The sequence below is a fragment of the Trichechus manatus genome, unplaced genomic scaffold (assembly GCF_000243295.1).
Source record: "Trichechus manatus latirostris isolate Lorelei unplaced genomic scaffold, TriManLat1.0 scaffold00204, whole genome shotgun sequence".
Taxonomy (NCBI): domain Eukaryota; kingdom Metazoa; phylum Chordata; class Mammalia; order Sirenia; family Trichechidae; genus Trichechus; species Trichechus manatus.
In genome coordinates, this window is record NW_004444140.1 from 1,052,175 (window position 1) to 1,071,006 (window position 18,832).

At 40.6% G+C, this 18,832-nt stretch overlaps 1 protein-coding gene across 1 annotated transcript in view; it reads left to right on the forward strand.

The window, feature by feature from the left end:
- Positions 1-18,832, forward strand: part of AKNAD1 (AKNA domain containing 1) — a 51,621-nt gene that overhangs the window by 18,465 nt on the left and 14,324 nt on the right. The window contains 5 exon segments of the mRNA XM_004388064.2: positions 4,072-4,228; positions 6,962-7,089; positions 7,555-7,636; positions 11,498-11,589; positions 15,271-15,368. Coding sequence (XP_004388121.1) covers positions 4,072-4,228; positions 6,962-7,089; positions 7,555-7,636; positions 11,498-11,589; positions 15,271-15,368 — 557 coding nt within the window.

The following is an 18,832-nucleotide window of genomic DNA, read 5'->3' on the forward strand; positions in this document are numbered from 1 at the left end:
GTATCCTGATACTTTGCTGAAATCTTCTATTAGTTCCAGTAGTTTTCTTGTGGATTCTTTGGGGTTTTCTGTGTATAAGATCATATCATCTGCAAATAGGGATACTTTTACTTCTTCCTTACCAGTTTGGATGCCCTGTATTTCTCTTTCTAGCCTAATTGCTCCGGCTAGGACCTCCAGCACAATGTTGAATGAGAGTGGTGATAAAGGGCATCCTTGTCTGGTTCCCATTCTCAAGGCGAATGCTTTCAGACTCTCTCCATTTAGGATGGTGCTGGCTGTTTGCTTTGTATAAATACCCTTAATTATGTTGAGGAATTTCCCTTCTATTCTTATTTTGCTGAAAGTTTTATCATGAATGGGTGTTGGACTTTGTTAAATGCCTTTTCTGCTTCAATTGATAAGATCGTGTGGTTCTTATCTTTTGTTTTATTTATGTGATGGATTACATTAATCGTTTTTCTAATGTTGAACCATCTCTGCATACCTGGTATGAATCCCACTTGGTCATGGTGAATTATTTTTTTGATATGTTGTTGAATTCTTGGCTAGAATTTTGTCGAGGATTTTTGCATCTATGTTCATGAGGGATATTGGTCTGTAATTTTCTTTTTTTGGTGGTGTCTTTGCCTGGCTTTGGTATCAGGGTTATGCTGGCTTCATAGAATGAGTTTGGTAATATTCCATCTTTTTCTGTGCTCTGAAATACGTTTAGTAGTAGTGGTGTTAACTCTTCTCTGAAAGTTTGGTAGAATTCTCCAGTGAAGTCTTCGGGGCCAGGGCTTTTTTTTTGTTGGGAGTTTTTAAATTACCTTTTCAATCTCCTCTTTTGTTACAGGTTTATTTAGTTGTTCTACCTCTGTTTGTGTTAGTTTAGGTAGCTAGTGTGTTTCTAGAAGTCTGTCCCTTTCCTGGAGGTTTTCAAACTTGTTGGAGTACAATTTTTCATAGTATTCTGTTATGATTTTTTAAATTTCAGGTGGATCTGTTGTGATATTGCCCATCTCATTTCTTATTTGGGTTATTTGCTTCCTCTTGTGTTTTTCTTTTGTCAGTTTGGCTAATGATTTATTGATTTTGTTGATCTTTTCAAAGAACCAACTTTTGGTCTTATTAACTCTTTCAATTGTTTTTCTATTCTCTATTTCATTTAATTCTGCTCTAATTCTATTTATTTCCTTTCTTCTGATGCCTGAGTGCTTCTTTTGCTGCTCTCTTTCTACTTGTTTGAGTAGTAGGTTTAATGTTTTGATTTTGGCCCTTTCTTCTTTTTGGATGTGTGCATTTATTGCTATAAATTGACCTCTGAGCATTGCTTTTGCTATATCCCAAAGGTTCTGGTAGGATGTGTTTTCATTCTCATTTGATTCTGTGAATTTGTTTCTTCCATCCTTAATTTCTTCTATAACCCAGTAGTTTTTGAGCAAGATGTTGTTCAGTTTCCATGTATTTGATTTTTTCCCCTTGTTTTTCTTGTTATTGATTTCTACTTTTATGGCTTTATGGTAGGAAGAGATGCTTTGTAATATTTCGATGTTTTGGATTCTGTTAAGGCTTGCTTTGTGGCCTAATATGTGGTCTATTCTGAAGAATGTTCCATGTGCTTTGGAAGAGAAAGTATACTTGGCTGCTATTGGGTGGAGCGTTCTGTATATGTCTATGAGATCAAGTTGGTTGCTTGTGGTGTTTAGATCTTCCGTGTCTTTACTGAGCTTCTTTCTGGATGCTCTGTCCTTCACTGAAAGTGGTTTGTTGAAGTTTCCTACTATTATTGTGGAGCTGTCTATTTCTCTTTTCAATGCTGTTAGAGTTTGTTTTATGTATTCTGGAGCCCTGTTGTTGTGTGTATAAATATTTGCTATGGTTATATCCTTCTGGTGTATTGACCCTTTAATCATTATATAGTGTCCGTCCTTATCCTTTGTGGTGGATTTTGCTTTAAAGTCTATTTTTTCAGAGATTAATATTGCCACTCCTGTTCTTTTTTGAGTGTTGTTTGCTTTATATATTTTTTCCCCTCTGAGTTTTATTTGTGTCTTTAAGTCTAAGATGTGTCTCTTGTAGGCAGCATATAGATGGATTGTGTTTTTTATCCATTCTGCCACTGTCTGTCTCTTTATTAGTACATTTAGTCCATTTACATTCAGCATAATTACTGATAGGTATGAGTTTAGTGCTGTCATTTTTATGTATTTGTGTGTGTGTGTGTTGACAGTTTCTTTGTTCCACTTAATTTTCTGTGCTGAGTTGTTTTTCTTGCCTCACTGCTTGCCTCACCGCTCGCGCCAGCTGATCCAGCCTGCAGAGTGCCAGTTCCCACCGGGTCAGGTCTGGCAACTCCTTACGGTTTCTGAACCATCTCTCCCTCCTCCTGCTGCTCAGTCTGATTCCTCAACTTTGTCTTTGACGTTCAGGGCTCCTAGATTGACATATACAATCGATTCACTTGTTTTTTCTGGTCTTTGTTGTAAGAGGGACCACAGGAAGCATCTGACTACTCTGCCATCTTGGCCCTGCCCCCTCTAGATAAGCTTTATTGAGAAAGATTTCTTCTAGGATTTACTAGGATTAATTTTTGTCTAATTTAGGAAGATGCTTAATTTAATCAAATGGGTTTTAGAAATCTGTTTAGAAGTCTGTATAGTTTTTCTCCTTTATTTTTATAGTGAATTATATTAATAAATATCCTAATATTGAACCATAGAATGAGCTGGGAAACTTTCTCTTTTCTTTTTATGTTCCAGAAGAGTTTAATAACACAGGAATTCTGTTCCTTAAAGTCCTGGTAGAATTCACTCATAATACCACTTGGGCTTGGTGCTTTCTTGGGGGTAGATTTTTGCTAATCTGTTCCGTTTTTGTCTGATTATTAGTGTTTTCAGATTTCCTACCTTTTTGAGTAAATTTTAATAATTTCTCTTTTCCTAGAAACTGGTCCATTTTACCTAGATATTAAACTGTGTTGCTATAAAGTTGTTTAGTCCCTTTTGATTAAAAAAAAAAAATTCCCGTTATTTTGCCTTTCTCCTTCCTAATATTATTTATGTTTCTTGGTCAGACTTTCTAGTAGTTTATTTATAGATATTTTCAGAGAAAACACATTTTATTTTACTGATCAAATTCCTTTAAATATCATATATTTCTGGTTACTTTATGAATCCCTTCCTTTTCTTAATTTACTTTGTAGTTCTTTTTCTGCCTTCTTGTTTTGAATACTTAGTTTATTCATTTTTGAACTTTTTCCTCTAATAATTCGTTTTAAAAGTATAAATTTTCCTCACAGTATTGCTTTAGCCGCATTACCTTAGTTTTCATATGTTTTTCTCTCAGTATTATCCACTTGTAAATTATCTCTAATTTCCATTTCATTTCCTCTTTTACCCAAAAGTTTTTTAGATGAGTGTTTTTTCCAATCAGATTTTTTAAAACCTTCTTTTTGGTATTAATTTCTAGTAATCAGAAAATGTGAGCTGTATGATTTTTAATGTTTTGGAATTTGTTGAGTTTTTCTGTGGATTAATAAATTTTTGTAAATGTAATGAATTTGAAGAAAATGGATTCTATTTTTTGGGTAAAAATATATTTACATTAATTTACACATGTACATAAAATCATATAGATTAGATCAAGCTTGTTAATTAAATTACTCAAATATTTTCTTCCTTTTTAATTAAAAAGTATTTTTATTCTTCCTCTTTTTTAATTGACATAAAAAAATTTCCATAGAATCACAGCTGTTAGAAATGTAAGGGACCTTGAAGTCATCAGATCTTGATAAGCAAGTGGTTGCTATTTCCATGTTACAGTTGAGACACTAGAAGCCCAGAAAGATTAAGTAATTTACCCAAGGATGCCAAGCTAATGAACAAGAAAATGAGGATTAGAGCTCAGGCTTTCACAGTCAATCCATAAACAGGATGCCAGTCAGGGATGGTGCCCATTATCCTTCCTATCTGAACACAGACTACATTAACAATATAGATCAAGAACTGCTGTTGCTAAGTCAGAATGCTGACTACATAGCATATAATAGTTTATTTGATTATCTTGTGTTTGCTTATGCTTACTTAGGAAAGTGGAAGGTGAAATCTTTAAGTTGGAGCTGCTACTTGAAGATGTTAAAGAGAAAGTTGATGAACACAAATATACTTCACCTCCCTCTCTTCCCGTGAGTTCTCCAATCATCCTGGATGACTTGGTATCCGTATCTTCTCTACCCTCAAATGAGGTAATATAGCAACTTACAACCTAATTTGGTGCCAGAAAGCAGGTTTTTATGCATTTGTAGGATCTTAATTCATGGAATTACTGAATCTGTTTTAATACATCATGAAAACTTAACTTTCCAAAGTCCCATGAATCACATTGAGAGAAGCCCTGGTGGCACAGTGGTTAAAGTGCTCGGCAGCTAACTAAAAGCGCAGCAGTTTGAACTCACTAGCTGCAGGGGAAAAAGATGTGACAGTTTGCTTCAGCAAAGATCTACAGCCCCAGAAACCCTAAGGGGCAGTTCTACTCTGTCCTATAGGGTCGCTATGAGCTGGAATCGATGTGACCGTTTTTTTTTTTTTTTTTTTAATTAGAAGCTATTTCAAGCATTGGTTTTTGGAAAAGTCTCGTTTGTTTTGGATGTAACAACGCTGTTTAAACCGATGAACTGTTGAAGAGCTATTCTGGATGAATAGTAAATTTTTTTGTGGATTGCATCTGGAAGAAATAATTTTTCTTCTTGATAGTTTTTTTGTTTCTTAAATAAAAGATAGCACACTCAGTGTAAGAATGATTTCCCATGAGTCCACTTCTAATTTTTCCTTCTCTCCAGTTAAATTCTTTTGGATTATCTACATATGCAAGGTTGAGAATTCAAATCAATCACCACTGTCTTTCTTCTTTCTCCACTTATTGTTTTTGTAGAGACAACTATCAGAGCATTTCAGACTAAATTGAAATTCTGGGAAACTCTGAATCATTTGACCAATTGCCTTAAACAGACTGTTTCATTTCATACAGTATTTGAAGACTGTGGCTGACATTCAAAATGTGAATGAGGTTTTTTGTTAGAGCCAAGGACATGATGAAGATTACATAATCGTTTGCCCTTCCAAAGAAGTGTTTGCCTCCTCAAAACACTCAGTGGCCTGGCAAAATCTCACTCATTCAAGGCCCAGCTTCAGAGTTAGGGCATTTGTGTAACTTTGATACACACACCCCACCTCAGGCAGAATTCTTTGCTCTGTCTTCAGTGTTTCCACAGCACTGTGTCTCATTGGTCTGTGCCTTACTCCTCTGTATCCTGATCATCTGACTTAATGTGGTATAGAGTCAATGCTCCAGTGTTCAGTAGAGTAAACCCTGAGCCATTGTGGATGTAACCAATTTCAACACTTTGCAAGCAGTCTCCAAGGTCCACAGCATGTTATCCTGAGTCCTAAACTGGAATCACACTTCAAGGTATTGTGAGGGAGCCCAGTGAGTCAGTCCAGCCACCTGCCAGCAGCTTCCTCAGGTCTGGGTTTGCTCATCTTCATTTGGCCAGCGGTTAAGAGCTCAGGCTGCTAAACAAAAGGTCGGAAGTTCGAATCCAGCAGCCACTCCTTGGAAACCCTATGGGGCAATTCTACTGTGTCCTAGAGGTTTGCTATGAGTCGGAATTGACTGACAGCAATAGACAACACAGTAAGTTTACAGCAACTGTTGCGAAATGATGAGAAATCGATTACTTTGTGCTAAGTAGCCCTGAAAAAAGAGTCTACTGCTGGTGTTTTTATTCATTCATTCGCAGCCCTAGTGGCACAGTGGTTAAGGCACTCAGCTGCCAACCAAAAGGTCAGCAGTTCGAACCCACCAGCTGCTCCATGGGAGAAAGCTGTGGCACTCTGCTTCCGTAAAAGATTTACAACCTTGGAAGCCCTATGGGGGCAGTTGTACTCTGTCCTATAGGGTTGCTATGAGTTGGAAATCGACTCGACAGCAGTGGGTTTAGTCATTCATTCAGCAAATATTTATTACTATATGCTTAGGCACCTTTCCAGCGTATAGCAACAAAGCATTCAGCTACTAACATAAAGGTTAGGGGTTCAAGTCCACACAGAGGTGCCTTCAAGAAAGGCCTGGCGATCTACTTCTGAAAGATCACAGCCATTGAAAACCGTGTGGAGCACAGTTCTACTCTGACACACGATTGCCGTGAGTCAGAATCAGCTTGACAGCAAGCGGATTTTTTTTTAAGGCACCTTTCTAGGTATTGTGGGTTTAGCATAAACAAGGCAAACAAATCACCTGCCCTCAAGGTGACTTTCATTTCTGTGAGGGAGACATACATTAACAAATAAAACAAACATACAACTACAGAATGTTAAAAACGCTGTGCAGGAAGTAATATTGCATGCTGCAAATTATGTAACCTCTCTGTGCCTCAGTTTCCTCATCTGTAAAATGGAGATAATAATACTACGTGCCTCACAGGGTTGTTATGAGGTTCAAATGAGTTTATATAAAGTACTTTAAGTGGGGGTCTGGCTTATAGTATGGTGCTCCCTGGGTGCTAGTTACCATGACTATTAGGTAATGGGATGTAGCCAAAAGTAACTAATGGGAGGGTGGGGATACTAGGGAAAGATGGTCAGAGAAAGCTTTTCAGAAGAGGCAAGATTTGAACTGAGTCCTAGAGGATGAGGATGGCGCAGCTAGGTGAGGAGTCCAGGAAAAGGCACTTCTGGCAAGATGTCATGGTGTTATTAGGTGTGGTCTGGGGCTCCCGTGGGAGGAAGATATGGCAGTCTGCTTCCATAAAGATTACAGCCTTGGAAACCCTATGGGGCAGTTCTACTCTGTCATGTAGGGTCCTTATGAATCGGAATCCACTCTATGGCAATGGGTTTGGGGATGTTGAACTGATTTTGAGCCATTTCCTGTGGTACTGTAGCCTTAACGGCAAGTCCTTCTGTGTGGTTTCCCACAGATTCCCAAGGAGCTCCCTGGTCACCCTTCTGAGCCTCCAGGCACACGCGGAAGCAAGGGGACAGGGGTGACCCGGGCAGGACCGCAGGAGGCTCTCTCCGAGGAGCTCTGTGAGCTGGACCCGCAGACGTGAGTCCTGCCCCCCGGCCCCCACCTCACCCCCTCATCTCCCCTCCTCCCGCAGCCTCTGGGAGAGAAGGCAGGGGGCCGCCGGCCTGGTCCAAGCGGCTGCTCCGTAGGTTCCAAGAGGCCCTCGTGGGAGAAGTAGACTTAGACTGCGTGTTACAATACGGCGGACTGCTCCTCCACCTGCACCCCGACAACCAGGGGGCCTCTGCAATGCCCGGGACGGACATCCAAGGAGCAGAGGAGCGGGAGGGATGGGGGTGGGGATGGCGGTGGTGGGAAAATAGGAGAAAGGTCCAGTGGTCACATGATGTCCCCACCACTCTCTGCCTCAGGTTGCACGTGCCCACCGCCCCAAGACTCCTCACCAGATTAAAGAAGGACCAAATAATCCCAACATGTGGGGGCTCCCAGGTAGCTCAAGAACTGATTCAAAAATTCAAACTGCTGTTTATTTATTTTTACCAGTTACCTAAACTGGCCAAGCGGCGCTGCGGCTGCCGAGGACCTGCCGGATCAAATGTCCATAAGGCTGTCTTCTGTCTCCAGGGTAATGTCCAGTTGCCCAGTCCTGGTTCTGCTCTGTTCACCGTAACCATAACTAGTGTTGCTGAATGTAACGTTGAAATTGGCATAATGAAGATCACCTTATACAAATTGGCACCTTGGATGTCGGTGCTGGTGATAACGGCAGGTATAACTAATAACCCCACTTTTTCAGCACTCAGGAGAAACTTAGCTAGGTATGTGTTCAAGACAGGGCTTTGAACCGGTTTGTTCAGGTTCGAAACCCTGCTGAGTATTTGTAGTTCTAACAAGTTGCCAGGTGATGCTAATGCTGCTAGATAGAGACCAGTTCTGAGAACCACTAGCAGAGCAGTGGTTCTCCAGCTTTACTGTAGGTAAGAATCACTTCTAACCCAGGGATCTTGTTAAATGTAGACTCTGATTCAGTATATCTGGGGGTGGAAATGCAAATTCTCAGCAGGGGTCTGAACTGGAATGAACCGGTTCCCTGGTTCTAGACCAGGGTTTTTCCAACTTTAATGTGGGAGGACTCATCTGTGGATCTTGTTAATGTGCAGACTCTGATTCAGTAGGTCTGGGTGGCGCCTGTGATTCTGCATTTCTAACAAGCTTCCAGGTGATGCTGATGCTGCTTGTCCCAGGACCATACTTTGAGTAGCCATGGTCCAGAGATTATCTCACGAATGAACTGGAAATACAGGGATTAAAGACCCCTGGGTCTAAAATGATAACGATATTATAATAAGCCCATTCTATTGGTTCAGAGCTTTACAGTTTACAAAGATTTTTTGCAGAAAACAAGTTGGAATGTTAGAAAAGTGAGATTTGCCCAGGGTAAAATGGCAGGTTATAATAGATTGGAGTTTCCCAAATGTGGTGGGTTGGCATCTCCCTACATTCGGTTTAAGCCAGTCTGTCTCAAATGTGAAGTGCAGGGGTGACCCTGCAGGGTTAGAAGTGGGAGAAGAAAACACAGAAAAAAAGAGGAAAAAACCTTTTAAAAATTATAAAAGTGATATATGCTTATTGCAGAAAAAAAATCAGAAAGTAAAGTATGAAGAAGAACATTTCACTGGGAGAAAAATTATTAACATTTTAGTATATGCTTCCAGTCTTTCTTTAATCTCTGCATACACATATATAAGGAGCTCTGGTGGCACAACGGTTAAGCACTCAGCTGCTAACCAAAAGGTTGGCACTTCAAACTCACCCAGTGGCTGGGTTCCCCTAAAGATCACAACCTAGAAAACCCTATAGAGCAGTTTTACTCTGTCATAAAAGAGCCCTGGTAGCACCGTGGTTAAGCGCTCAGCTGCTAACTGAAAGGTTGGTGGTTCAAACCCACCAGCTGCTCTGTGGGAGAAAGATGTGGCAGACTGCTTCAGTTAAGATTACAGCCTAGGAAACCCTATGAGGCAATTCTGTTCTGTCCTACAGAGTCACTATGAATTGGAATCCACTCAATGGCCACAGGTTTGGTTTTGGTTTATAAGTTGAAAATCAACTCGACAGCACCTAACAACATACACATACTGTATATACATTTAAAAAAAAATAGAATCATACTATATTGTTTTATGATTTGCTTTTTTTCATTTAACAATATATTGTGGACACCTCTCCATGTCACTTAGAATAAACCTATATCTTCATTTTTAATGACTACATTGTATTTCATTATATGGATGTGCCCTGATTCATTTAACCAATCCTTTACTGATGTCATTTAGTTTTTTCCCAGTTCTTTGATATTATAAACACTACTTCAAGTACCATCATTTTACTTGCAAACTTTTGGCTGTAGTTCATGATTTCCTCAGGATAAAAACTTAGGGGTGCAATTAATGGTTCAAAAGATACACATATTGAAAATTCTGATAAGCTGGACTCTTAGCAAGGTGGTGCCAGTTTATAAGCCTACAGCAGGCTGTGGGAATGTGGGTGTCTCCACCCTCAGCCCACCCTGTGAATTGTTTTCTTTTTCTTTTCAACCTTTGCTAAAGTGATGAGTAAAAACTGCTATCTTATTGTTTTTGTTGGTGTTTTTTTGACTGTTTGTGAAATTCAACCTATTTTCACATGCTTCTGGACCATTTGCACCCTTCTCTTTGATAACATCAACATTTTAACTTATTTTGCAAAACTGAAAGCAGTTAATGTTTTAAAAAGACAGACAACTGGGAAAATATTAAGAGTAATGTTGAGCTCTTTATTATCCAAAGTGCTCCAACATATGCACAAAGGAGCAGTAGAATTGTGGTTAAGAACTCATGTATGTGAGTCTGACAGTTAAAGGTTCAAATCCTGGCTCTGCCCCTTACTCTATGTAACTTTGGCAAGTTGCTTAAATTCTCTGAGCCTCAGATTATTCATTATTGATTCATTATCAAAATGCGGACAACGTGGGATATGGGAAGGAATAAAGGAGACTAATATGAGAAGTGGGAAGGGGGCCCTGGTGGTGCAGTGGTTAAGAGCTACACTGCTAACCAAAAGGTCAGCAGTTCGAATCCACCAGGCATTCCTCGGGAACCCTATGGAGCAGTTCTACTCTGTCCTATAGGCTCACTATGAGTCGGACTCAACAACACAGGTTTATTGGAAAGCCTGGTGGTGTAGTGGTTAAGTGCTATGGCTGCTAACCAAAAGGTCGGCAGCTCAGATTCACCAGTCACTCCTTGGAAACTCTATGGGGCAGTTCTACTCTGTCCTATAGGGTCACTATGAGTCGGAATCGACTTGATGGCAACGGGTTTGGTTTTTTAATATGAGAAGCACCTGGCACACGATGAACAATCAATAAATGATTGTTTTTATTAGTAAGGACACACTGAAACCCTCCAAAAAACTAAATGGACAAAGGAACTAAACAGTCACAAGCAGGAAATACAACCAATAAATAAGCACGTGGTAAAATTTTTATGTCCATTAATAACATAGGAAATGCTAATTAACACAAAGTGCCACCATCTGCCCCTCCCCCCTTTATAAATGAACAAAAGCGTTGCCAAGTGATAATTCCTGACACTGAGGAAGGTGTGGTCAAATCGTGCCAGCCCGCATTTTTGGTAGCTGTGTAATCCCTACGATCTTTGTGGAAAGCAATTTGGCAGTGAGTATCATCACACAAACATGTTTGCAACCTTTGACCCAGATGTTTCCTAAGGAAGTAATTCAAAACATGGAAAAAGCCATCTGTACAATGGTGCTCATGCCAGTATTGTTTATGATGGTGGAAAGAGTACATTTATCTTCAGCTTAAATAAAGGATAAGACTGTAATAAAAATACATGCTGGATAGCATGAGCCCTTTCGGTTCAGTAATATATGTTTGTGTTAAAGAGGGATTTATAATCAATAATTTAGGCCTGTAGCTAGTCTGTAAATCTTGTTTTAAGTCATAGTTGAATACATTGCTTTGGAAGAGGTCTGCTAACTAGTGGTTAGGTAGTAGGTTTAAAAACCATCGTCTTAAATCATCTTATTCTCTGGTGGAGCTTGGAGTAATTTGAAACTAGGGGAAATTTTTTTTAAAAAAGTAAAAGCATTCTCTCATCTGTAAACTAGATTTAAAAATCTGTTTGGACAAGGAAAGAAGTTTAGCCAGTGTTGAAGTTTCTTTTCTACAAGCCCCAGGTCATTAGAAGCACAGACCCCACCGAGAACTTAGAATTAAAGATGGATTATTTTTTCTTCCTGCTATTCCGCTGGGCCTCAGTTTCCCCATCTGTAAAGGGAGCGGCTTGGTGAATCTATCCTGAATTCTGAAATTCAGCAGGCGAGTCCAGCCCGGTCTGAGCTGCTCACTGAACTGTGCTTGGCAGTGGTGGGAGTGAGTCACATCCTCTGTCACATCCATGTCTGTGTGTGCTTTGCGGTACAGGAGGACCCCAACAACACTGTGGGAGGGCAGAAACATGCAGAGACAACGGCGCCAAGTCCAGGCTGTGCCTTCTGCCACTGGGCCCTTGAACGGTGAGGGCTTCTTGCTGCTAACTTCCCAGGGTGGGTGGGTGTCGATCCCGGCATATTCGCTGTAGTGAGAGTGGCAGTCAACTGACTGGACGAATGCCAGAAGCTGCTGGTCAAGTTATTATAGGATCTCAATGTCAGGGTGGGGCACATAGCCCAGCTTCCCTCCCAGCTTACAAATCCCTCTAGCAGTGGTTCTCAACTGGGGCGAGCATCAAAATCCCCAAGCAGATTTTAAATAATTCACATGCCTCGGCCCCACCTACTGAGTCAGCTTCACCAGGGGTGGAGCCCTGGCAAAAATATTTTTAAAACTCTTCCCAGGTGATCCTGATGAGGCCCCTTGGTTAAGAATCACTGCTATGGCTCTTGGGGAGTAGTCTTGTAGGCTGTGTTTTAACTTTGCCCAGATGAGGGTTTATTGTACACCATTGTATACCAGCTTCCACCATCACTACTTATGATGAACAGAAATCTTCACTGTGGGGTTCCACCCCTGCCTATTCATCCCACTGGAAACAAGCCTAATCCCTCTTCTCAGGGCTTGCTTCTTCCCATTCTTAAGCAAGAAATCTTCCAGAGGTAGTAAGAATTGTACATGTAAAGAACCGTAGATGTAAAATTCTTAGTGTTTTAGAAACATTCATGGGATCAACCATTAGCACATGTGGATTCAGAATTATTTATCTGATGCTTCAGTCAGTTACGAGTCCCTGGGTGATGCAAATGGTTAACATGCTCAGCTGCTAACCGAAAGGTGGGAGGTCCGGTCCACCCAGAGGGGCCTCGAAAGAAAGGCCTGGTGATCTACTTCCAGAAAGCAGCCATTAAAAACTCTGTGGAGCACAGTTCGACTCTGACACACATGAGGTCACCATAAGTCGGAATCGACTCAACAACAACTGCTTTCAGTTAGCTAGAGGTGCACTACCTCTAAGCTCACAGGGCAATGTGGACTTTGTCCAGAGCTCGGCTTATTTACCTTTGTAAGGTCAAGAGTCAAGGAAGGAGGAGCTGTTTAGTATGTAATCACTAAAAGGACTCTAACAGAAGCAGATGACAAGGTCTGAAAGACTAAAGTTTCCTGTTAGAAAGCATTTTACCACAGAAGTGGGTACTTGTCCTAAGTGTTCTATGAGTTTCCTCCCTCTAAAAAAGAAAACAGCCTGATGTTTGTGCTAAAAATCACCATGTGTCATGTGGGTGAACCATTACTTTACACCAAGATGTCAGTGATCACCTCTGAGCTCTCCTTTACATACAAGGGGCACTAATGATGCTTACTCACTGGATCATCCCAGGCCTGTTTTTATTTATTGAAGTAAAATCTAGATTATAGTTTTTTTTTTTTAGGTTTTATTAGGTATAATAAAAATATTTTGACATTTAATAAACATTTTGATTAAGCATTCAGGGCACTAAATGTTTCTGTCCCAAATTCCTAATCTAGACCCTATAGAGTCTCAAATACCAAGACACGGACCAATGTCCCAGACTAAATTTACTCTTTTATGGTGGACAAGATAGAAAGACAGAAGAACAACCAAGTATAAAATCCGATCTAACACTGAATCCACTGCTGGGGAGTAATGAGGAGATACACAATTTATACATAGCAATTTTGTTAAACTACATCATCCCTGAGGAATTATTAATTGGAAAAAACAAGTTGCTGTTGAGTCGATTCTGACTCATGGCAACGCTATGTGTTACAGAGTAGAACTGCTCCATAGGGTTTTCAGTGGCTGATTTTTCAGAAGGCCTTTCTTCCAGGTGCCGCTGGGTGGACTCGAACCTCCAACATTTCTGTTAGGAGCCAAGTGCGTTAGCCGTTTGCACCACCTCGGGACTGCATTAATTAATGGGAGGGCCACATACTCTTTATGATTCATAAGCTGTGTTATCTTTTAGAAGATTAGATATATCTCGGAGAGAACACATTCTTTATGAAGCTTGCCAATGTCAGTACTGAATATTTGCAAATTGTTTTATATGTGCCCATAAATAATATACACACTAAATGTAAACGTCTTTTTGTGTTATTTATGGTGTGAAACTTTGGATTTAAGAGTATACTTTTCTACCTACTTTGTTTTGTCGAGAAACTGCCTCTTGGAGTAGAACTGCCGTCTGTCGTTTTGGTCAGTAAGAAGATTTTAGTGCACAAAGGAGTCTAACAGCAGCAGGGAAAGAGAGTTGTGTGTTGAACTGAACTCACTTGAGTGAGGTCCAAGGTTTCCACTTTGGGGAGCAGACGTTCAAATGCCCTAAAGGAGGAGGGTGGAGACAGAAAATGAAGTGTGAGAAAATACATGAGTCAGGAGGAAAGCTTGTTTTTCCAAGAGGGAAATGGTCTGGCTTCTCAGCCCCCAGCACCATAAACCCCAAGCACTGGGCCTCTCTCTGCCAGCAGCAGGCCCAGGCACAGTTGGACGAGGGTGCTGTGCTTGCTAAGCAATGCCTCAGGCTAATACCTGAGGAATCAGTCTTGTCCCATATCCAGGGCTGGTCCAGGATAACTTGGGCACAGAGCCCTCCACACTAAGAATGAGCAACTTTCCCTTGGGGCTATTACTGTATCCCAGGGGCTGGGCAAGAGCTATGTTAAGAATTGTTGTTAATTAGAATTCGTTTGAACGAATTAGAATTTCTGTGAAGGAGGGAGGCCAAAGCTGCGGGTTAGAGGAGTCTCCTGCTAAACGACAATTGGAGTTTCTCCTCTCTGGTTCCCCCTTGTGGCCTTATGCAGCTTCAGTTAATCCCACATGCTCCCATAGCCTTTAGCCCTACAGATATGGGGCAAAACCATCTTTTCTGGACTTTTTTGATACAGTCAGCTTGTGTTTATGGAGCTAAAGCCATATGACCCAGTATGGACGTACTTCACAGCTTCTTTCTCCAATAAGAATTGATTTTCAGACAGGTATATGAGGAAAATCCACAGTTTATAATTCTGTACTTCAAATTTCTATTTTGTACAAATGCGTATGATGATTAGATATTATCCTCTGTGGAACAAAACAGAGTTATTTATTTATTCGTATATATTTGTGGTGAAGATTTACACAGCAAAACATACATCAATCCAACCATTTCTATATTACAATCCAGTCACATTGGTTATATTCTCCAGTTTGGGCCAGATATTCTTTCTTGGTATCCTTTTCTGAATTGTTTGACCACAATCAACACAAACTCACTGCTCCCCAAGCTTCTAAGCTGCTCTTCTAACCTTTTCAGTTGCTGTTGCCAGTATGATCTCATAATGATAACCCTTTGAGAGAACACAATGCTCCAGGCAGACATTCTTTTCTAATTAAGCTAAACTGTGGTTTAAAGATGACTTTAAGGGATGGTTTTGGTTTAAGTTTTAAAGATTTAGTTTTGAGGGTTCGTCTAGCCTCAAGGGTTCCAGAAGGTCTGGATTCCATGAGAACTTGATAAAAGATATTTATTTTTAAGGTTTGGTGTAAATGTTATCAGGCCAAATTGTGCTGGGTGCAATTTCTTATGGGGTAGCTCTAAAATAGGCAGGCAGAGGGGAACTCTGTTGAGAATGACACACGCCACCTACATCATTCCAGGCTGTGATATAAGTTAACATTTTTGTTTTACCAATACTTTTCCTATCTCTGTTATTAGAAGTGTACTAAAAGTTGATGGGATCTTATGCACCTTTTCTAGGAAGCAAAAAATGGAGAAAAGAGGCCACAGAAGGATCAGCTGTGGAAGATTTTCAATCGTCATTCAAGAAAACCCACTGCACCTGTGTTCAGCTTGCAGTAAGTAGAAAGGCCTGGGGCTGCTCGGGCTCAGTCTTCACGGCCCCTCTCCATGTGATCTGCTCAAGTTGGGAACCAGCTTACCATCTGCCGCTCCACATAGCATTGCCCTGGACTGGAGTGTTGTGTGTTGTATTTTTTAAGCAAAATGTGAAAAATTCACAATTGAATAGATTTAAATAAGACATGGTCGAGTAGGGTGAAGAGCTAATACGTATTTCTGACTGGAATCACAGGATCCCATGCACCCAGCCACCAGGTGCCCTCCATTCTCTTTGTCATCATCCTTCCACCATGATCCATAACTCTGCACCGAGTAAGGTTACCAGCCACCTGAGAGTCGTTCCTGAGTGGTACCAGCTTGTCCACACACATTTTGTAGAGGCAGAGAATGTTAGAGCTGGGAACAGACTAAGGGAGCACCCAGTGCATGGAATTCAATGGCTTTTAGTCATAGGATCTTTTCTCCAAAGATAGTTTAAGCAGAAAAAATCCCCTGGCAGAACTGTCTTGGTGAAGAAGAGGTGAGGCGAAAGGCCTACCTGCTCAGGCAGCCCCTGAGCTGGACAATCACTGCCGGAGCCTGAGCTGCCCAGGTTACACACAAGTAAATGGGGCAGACAGCCAATGAGGCCTGCCTACACATTCACACAGGCTGTTTGCACAGAGCCTTTCCTTCGACTTGGTATTCTTTCTGTTATGTCACATTTACTTCTATGCTGGCCTCTCTGTAGATGATACATTTTCACATAATAACAATAATAAAACCAAAAGTTGCCAGTGAGTTGATTTTGACTCATGGCGACGCCATGTGTGCATAGTAGAACTGCTCCATAGGGTTTTCAAGGCTGTGACCTTTTGGAAGCAGATCACCAGGCCTTTCTTCTGAGGCACTTCTGGGTGGGTTCAAATTGCCAACCTTTTGGTAGTAGTTGAGAGCTCAACCATTTATTGAATACTTATGCTATAACAGGGTCCAGTAAAACTGGTTGCTGTCAAGTAGATTCCAACTCATGCTACCCCATGTGAGTTAGAATAGAACTGTGCTTCATAGGGTTTTCAGTGGCAGATTTTTCAGAAGTAGATCACCAGGCCTTTCTTCCAAGGCACCTCTGGGTGAACTTGAACTACCAACCTTCAGATGGCAGCTGAGCATGTTAACCGTTTCCACCATCCAGGGACTCTATAACACAGTAGAGGTTTTCAAAGTATGGTCAGAGGGCTCCTGGAGGTCCCTGAGGCCCTTTCAGGGGGCCACAAGGTCCTCCCTTCTCCAACTACATATCTGTGTGAGGCCACATGTTACAACAGATGGAATGCAGAAGTAGCAATGGAATCCAGCTGCCTTCTATTAAGCCAGAAATTCCAGATATTTTGCCAAAACATAAAACAATACCACTCTTCTCACTATTTTTTTTTAATTTTAAAAAATATGGTTATTTTTCATTAAAATATGTTATTTTGTTAACATGAAATGGATTGTTGTTACTTTTAAATGACATAATAATAAAATGTTTTTTAAAAGTTTTTAATTTCTTTTTTTATTTGGAAACTATTATCATATTCAGCAAAGAAGTTACTCGTGTCATTGGAGAACAAGTGAAATTTTAACACGTCTTTGTTGTTTCACTTTTGTCTTACCTATAAATTAAGTATATATATCAACCAACATTCATGTCGGGACTAGGTAGTTGAGATGCAACTCCATTTGTCAAATTACGGTTAAATTGTGTAGAATTTGCAACAAAGAATATTATATATATATTCATTATTATTATTTGTAAATTCTGTACTATAGTCTGTTATATCAGTAAAATTTCTAATAAACATATTTATATTTCCAGAGAATCAGTTGTTAAACATTTGCTAGTGTACCCCTGCTCCTACCGTCCCCAGAAACGGCTCTTCACCAACGACGCCCTTGTTCCTAAATCCTGAGGTCTCGTTCAGACTTAAGCTTGACCAGCATCTAGTAGGTAGACCCCTCCCCTCTTTTTGTTATTGTGCTTTAAGTGAAAATTTACAATTCAAGTTAGTTTCTCATACAAAAATTTATACACACATTGTTATGTGACCCTAGTTGCTCTCCCTATACGGTGACAGCACACTCCTCCTTTTCACCCCAGATTTCCCGTGTCCATTCAACCAGCTCCTGACCCTCTGCCTTCTCATCTCACCTCCAGACAGGAGCTGCCCATTTAGTCTCATGTATCTACTTGAGCTAAGAAGCACACTCTTCACGAGTATCATTTTATATCCCATAGTCAAGTCTATATCTGAAGTGTGGGCCTCAGGAATGGTTTTAGTTTTGGGCTAACAGAGTCTGGGTGCCATATCTTCCAGGGTCCCTCCAGTCACAGTCGAACAATTAAGTCTGGTCTTTTTACTAGAATTTGAGTTCTGCACCCTACTTTTCTCCCGCTCCTTCAGGAACTCTCTGTTGTGTTCCCTCTCAGGGCGGTCATTGGTGGTAGGCAGGCACCATCTAGTTCTTCTGGTCTCAGGCTGATGGAGTCGCTGGTTTATGTGGCCCTTTCTGTCTCTTGGGCTAATATTTTCCATGTGTCTTTGGTATTCTTCATTCTCCTTTGTTCCAGGTGGGTTGGGACCAATTGATGCATCTTAGATGGCCGCTCACTAGCTTTTAAGATCCCAGACACCACTCACCAAAGTGGGATGTAGAGCATTTTCTTTATTTTTTTTTCATATTGTACTGCAAAGCATTTTCTGTATAAACTTTGGTATGCCAACTGACCTAGATGTCCCCTGAAATCATGGTCCCCAGGCCCCTGACCCTGCTACACTGTCCCTTGAAGTGTTTGGTTGTATTCAGGAAACTTCTTAGCTTTTGGTTTAGTCCAGTTGTACTGACTTCTGCTGTAGTATGTTGTCCTTCCCTTCACCTAAGAAATTCTTGTCTACTATCTAGTTAGTGAATTCTTCTCTTCCTCCTTCCCCACCCTCATAACCATCAAAGAATGTTTTCTTCTGTGTTTAAACCTTTTCTTGAGTTCTTACAGTAGTGGTCTCATGTAATATTTGTCCTTTTGCGACTGACTAAATTCACTCAGCATAATGCCTTCCAGATTCCCCCATGTTATGTTTCACAGATTCATCGTTGTTCTTTATCGTTGCGTAGTATTCCATTGTGTGAATATACCATAATTTTTTATCCATTCGTCCATTGATAGGTACCTAGGTTGTTTCCATCTTTTTACTATCGTGAACAGTGCTGCAATGAACATGGGTGTGTATATATCTATTCGTGTGACTGCTCTTATTTCTCTAGGATATATTCCAAGGAGCGGGATAGCTGGATCATATGGTACTTCTATTTCTAGCTTTTTAAGGAAGCGCCAAATCAATATCCAAAGTGGTTGTACCATTTTACATTCCAACCAACAGTGTATGTGTTCCAGTCTCTCCACAACCTCTCCAACATTTATTATTTTGTGTTTTTTGGA